Below are 3,973 nucleotides of genomic sequence, written 5' to 3'. Positions count from 1 at the left end.
TAGTATTTAATTTTGGGCTGCTGTGGGGTGTTGCTTAGTTTGTCTGTTGCATATGCAGTGTGACCTTTGAGAAGCACTTTTTTTGAGAATGTTGATTGGACACTGCCGGTGTTTAAATGTAGGAAACACAGTACTGCAACTAACTGTTAGACTTTTGTTCTAAGTCCCAAAGAAAAGAAAAAAAAAAACAGAGTGAAAAAACGGACTTCTTCACACTATATGTTGATTCATCTGAAACTCTTTGTTGCTGCAGGCTCTGTCAGTATAGATGAGTGCTAGAGGAGTCGTCTGGTAACAGTACTGTGCTAGGCCGGTTTTAAGCTGCATTTGTGTCAGCGGCAATTAACTAATCTAGCGTCTTATCCCCAGTGGGGGCTGTGAGGTAATCTTGAATGGCGTAATGAGATTTCAGTGTCTACTACCACTAGTGACCACTGCTAGGTGGCACATTGAGCCTGTGGAGCACTAATCAACAACAATATGTTGGCCTTGGCTGCAGCAGAGAAGCAGACAACAGAGAGACTGAAAGAGGACGTGTAATTCTTTTAACAATGAACTAAATCAGGAACACTGTAACTAGACACAAACAGTGGACCTCCACCATCCTGCCATGGAGGGGTCAACTGCAAAAAAAGTGAGTTCCTGCAAATTGTTTTCTGACGGCATCACTGCTGACTGGTGAGCGAGAGGCCAGCGTCTGGTTGGTGACCATCTGTCACGGGTTTAGCTGACTTTTGGTCAGGTCGTAGCCTCAGTGACTTTACAGTGGTGGTTCATTTAGATTTCTGTGTAGAGACGTTCCATACGGCTTCATGTTATTTATGCTATGACAAAAACATACCTTCAGGATAGTGTGTGTTGTCATTCATGTTTATGAATATCTGAGGATATTCAACACATGATCTATTGTATATGTTTTGATAGTGCACACATTTAAATCTTCAATTTCTCAGGTCAGGTTTGACAACCAATGGAGCCTCATGTTGTACAATACACCTGTGAGATAACACTGCTGTAATATAAAAGCATTGTTGTTGCTATTTTAATGGATGCAGCATGGTCAACATAATTACATTATAAGGTCTTCTGAGGGTTTGGATAATTATACGCCAGGGTGACGAGCTTAAAAAAAACAAACAAGGAAGGTAGTCATCTGACAGCAACAATACACAGATTAATGGACTAAAATGAAACCATTTTTATTTATTTATCTTTGTCTACGCCATACTGTGTTCCTTAGTATCTCACTGCTACAGAGAAGAGTCAGCTTGTGACAATATAGTTCAAAGCTCTGTGGCAGCTGGTTGGAGACATTTTGAAATAAGGTGGAGTGATTTTAATCCATCGCTGCCCTGCAGGCATGAAAGGAACAGTAGCGTTCATCAGGTCAGACACCTGGCAGGTTGTATCCCAGCTCAACCACCCAGCAGGGGCCCGAAGAACAACAGGATCTGGAGGCTTATGTAGGTGACAGGAACAGTAAAAGGCATGATCCTAAATACTGCCTGAGGCTCATAATGTCCAGCTTTAGTACAGTTTATGACAGAGACTTTGTCTTATACGCTGGCTTGACTTTGTCTTTGTCAGAACAGTCACAACGGCATCTACCATCTGCTCACTGCTCAATGTGTCCCTTTTCTCCTGCTATCTGGTTTCAGTAGGTGTGGCAGATACATCTATCTGATTGTGTTATAGTGTGTCGTGCCAAGCTTTCATCCCTGTTGTTATGTTAATTAATTAAGATATAGTAATGCTTTATAAATATATTCATGCTTTGCCAAAGACACTGTAAGGCTGAAGCTACATGACTGTCTGACAGAGCTGTTATATCACCGTTGTAAACACAGCTCACCTGCTTAAGCAGCACAGCAGGCACTCTCTCTTTTAGCCTTTATCTAATTATACCCTCTGTCCAATCAGGGAAGAGCAAAATAAAGATGTTTTGACAAACCGGTTTCAGTACGTCAGTGTATCATGTTTAGCTCAGGTGGTCACTGTCAAATGATTTACTTGTGAAATTTCTAACAGGGTTTTACTTTCTTTTTTTCTTACCCTTCAAATTTCATAGAAACTAGGATATGGACATCACAAAAAAGGTAAAACACGAAAATAAAAACAAGTCCACATACAGTTGATGATGGATTAGAATATTTGATTGAAAGCAGTATCACTGACATGTTACTAAAAAGATATTTAATCTATTCAATATATCAAATACTGCATCTTTGGAAATATACTTGAATGATATTTTGATATTATTTTGGCCACATCTGATTGTTAGATCAGAATTAATTTAATAGAATTACATTTATCATTAAGTACAAAGTGAAAACAAACTGATTCCATAATAGTTGAATATCTCTGAATAAGTAATGTGATTTATTTTGTTTTTAAATTGAAATAGCCAAAGTGTCACTGAAATTATTAGATGTTTCCTTTTGATTAATTAACAACTTTGTGACTCAAATAATCAAGAATATACAAAATCTATTACCATTTAGGCCAGTAGTTGAAGTAAGTCAAACATTTTTCTGTTTGTTCCTTTTACGAATAATCTATAGTTGGTTATTTTTGTAGTAATTTATCTGACCTGAGGACTTATATGTATTTACTGTACATGTGTTCCTCAGAAATCTCCGTTGGCCATGCACCTCTGTACCGTCAGTCGGCAGGCTCCAACGGTGACGAGATTGTTCAACCCAGGAGACTGAATGGGTCCTCTGCAGACCCGCCAACCTACCAGAACCTGCACCGGGAGCTGCTGCTCAGTCACAAACGGTAAAGGAGGTCAAACACTGAAAACACTTTCACTCTCTGGTCTAAATGTTGCAACTGAAACAGAGCAGGGCAGGTGGTTTGTGTTTGAGTGTGTAACTGTGGCTCTGACTTTACGTACAGGGGCCTGCTGCTGGAGGAGAAACCAGAGCTGACGCGAGTGTTGGAGCAACGCAGATTAGAGCTTCACAAAGAAGAGGAGATGGCACAACGGCGGCCCTCAGACCTGGAGACGGAGCTCCGCAAGAGGCAGCAGAAACTTCAAGCGGTCAGAGACATATAACACACAGCTGAGAGAGTTCAAAAAGTATTGTTAAAATACATCTATATTCACTTTGGGCTAAAACTCATGTGGGATCTGTTAGTGTTGAGAGGGTTTGACATAATTTGAAGTCATGAAATTTCCATAGCCATATTTATATTAATAATAGTAATACCTTTACTTTATGGCAGAGTCTCCTGAATATAGTGACATTTAGATCCTGAGACATCTACAAACTCTTTTTAAACTTTGGTGATGGAAACGTTGTGAGGGTAAACTGCAGGTGACGCTGCCGGGCTGAGAGCTGATATGCTGATGTGTCCTTGGTTTTTCCAGTACGAGCAGGAGGAGATAAGGCGGCGGGAGGACGAGCAGAAGATCCCGGAGTTTGTCCGTGTAAAGGACAACCTGAGGCGCACACAGACGTTTGAGCAGTGAGGTCCCAAGGCTCCCATCAGCCTCCGCAACATCTCACCATGATGGCCCTAAAGTTATATGTTCACTGACTGCTGATCTACACATACAAAAAAAAAAATTCATCCCACAAGCACCAGCTTGCTTCACATTTCTTAGTGCATTTAAAATTGCATTTTGAAATATAAAAATTTGTGTAAAGAATCATTCATACCAGGCCAAAATAATCTGTTTGTCATCAGGGAACAGAAGTGCTCATTTTTGTATTCAGAATTATGTGGATTAATATTGGTTAAGAGAAAGCTACTTCTGTTCTAAGGCTCAATATTTTTTATGTTTTGTATGGTCATTATACTTTTTTTTTTCTTCTTTTTTCTTTCAAATCAGTTTTCCCAATTCGTCTTCCTGGATTAAAGGAGCATGAACCCGTCTTATTGTTTTAGTCATTAAAAGGGACACATCAATTTAGCCTGATTCTTTACTTTGTAAGACCGCTACGCAAACAGAAACATTTTCAACACC

The 3,973-nt window shown here is 39.8% G+C and overlaps 1 protein-coding gene across 1 annotated transcript; it reads left to right on the top strand.

The window, feature by feature from the left end:
• Positions 1–610: 610 nt before the first annotated feature.
• LOC138615504 (protein FAM107B) lies at positions 611–3,495 on the top strand. Its single transcript, XM_069689172.1, has 5 exons — positions 611–634; positions 2,069–2,096; positions 2,631–2,778; positions 2,899–3,043; positions 3,374–3,495. Exons 1-5 carry the CDS (start codon positions 611–613, stop codon positions 3,473–3,475), a joined length of 447 nt encoding a protein of 148 aa, XP_069545273.1. The 3' UTR covers positions 3,476–3,495.
• The last annotated feature ends 478 nt before the right edge of the window (positions 3,496–3,973 follow it).

Source organism: Brachyistius frenatus, unplaced genomic scaffold (assembly GCF_029030835.1).
Source record: "Brachyistius frenatus isolate BFR_SWC_R1_liver_20210118 unplaced genomic scaffold, ASM2903083v1 Contig_6, whole genome shotgun sequence".
Taxonomy (NCBI): Eukaryota; Metazoa; Chordata; class Actinopteri; family Embiotocidae; genus Brachyistius; species Brachyistius frenatus.
The sequence above is the reverse complement of the archived record's forward strand: the minus strand, read 5'-3'. Positions and strand labels throughout refer to the sequence as shown.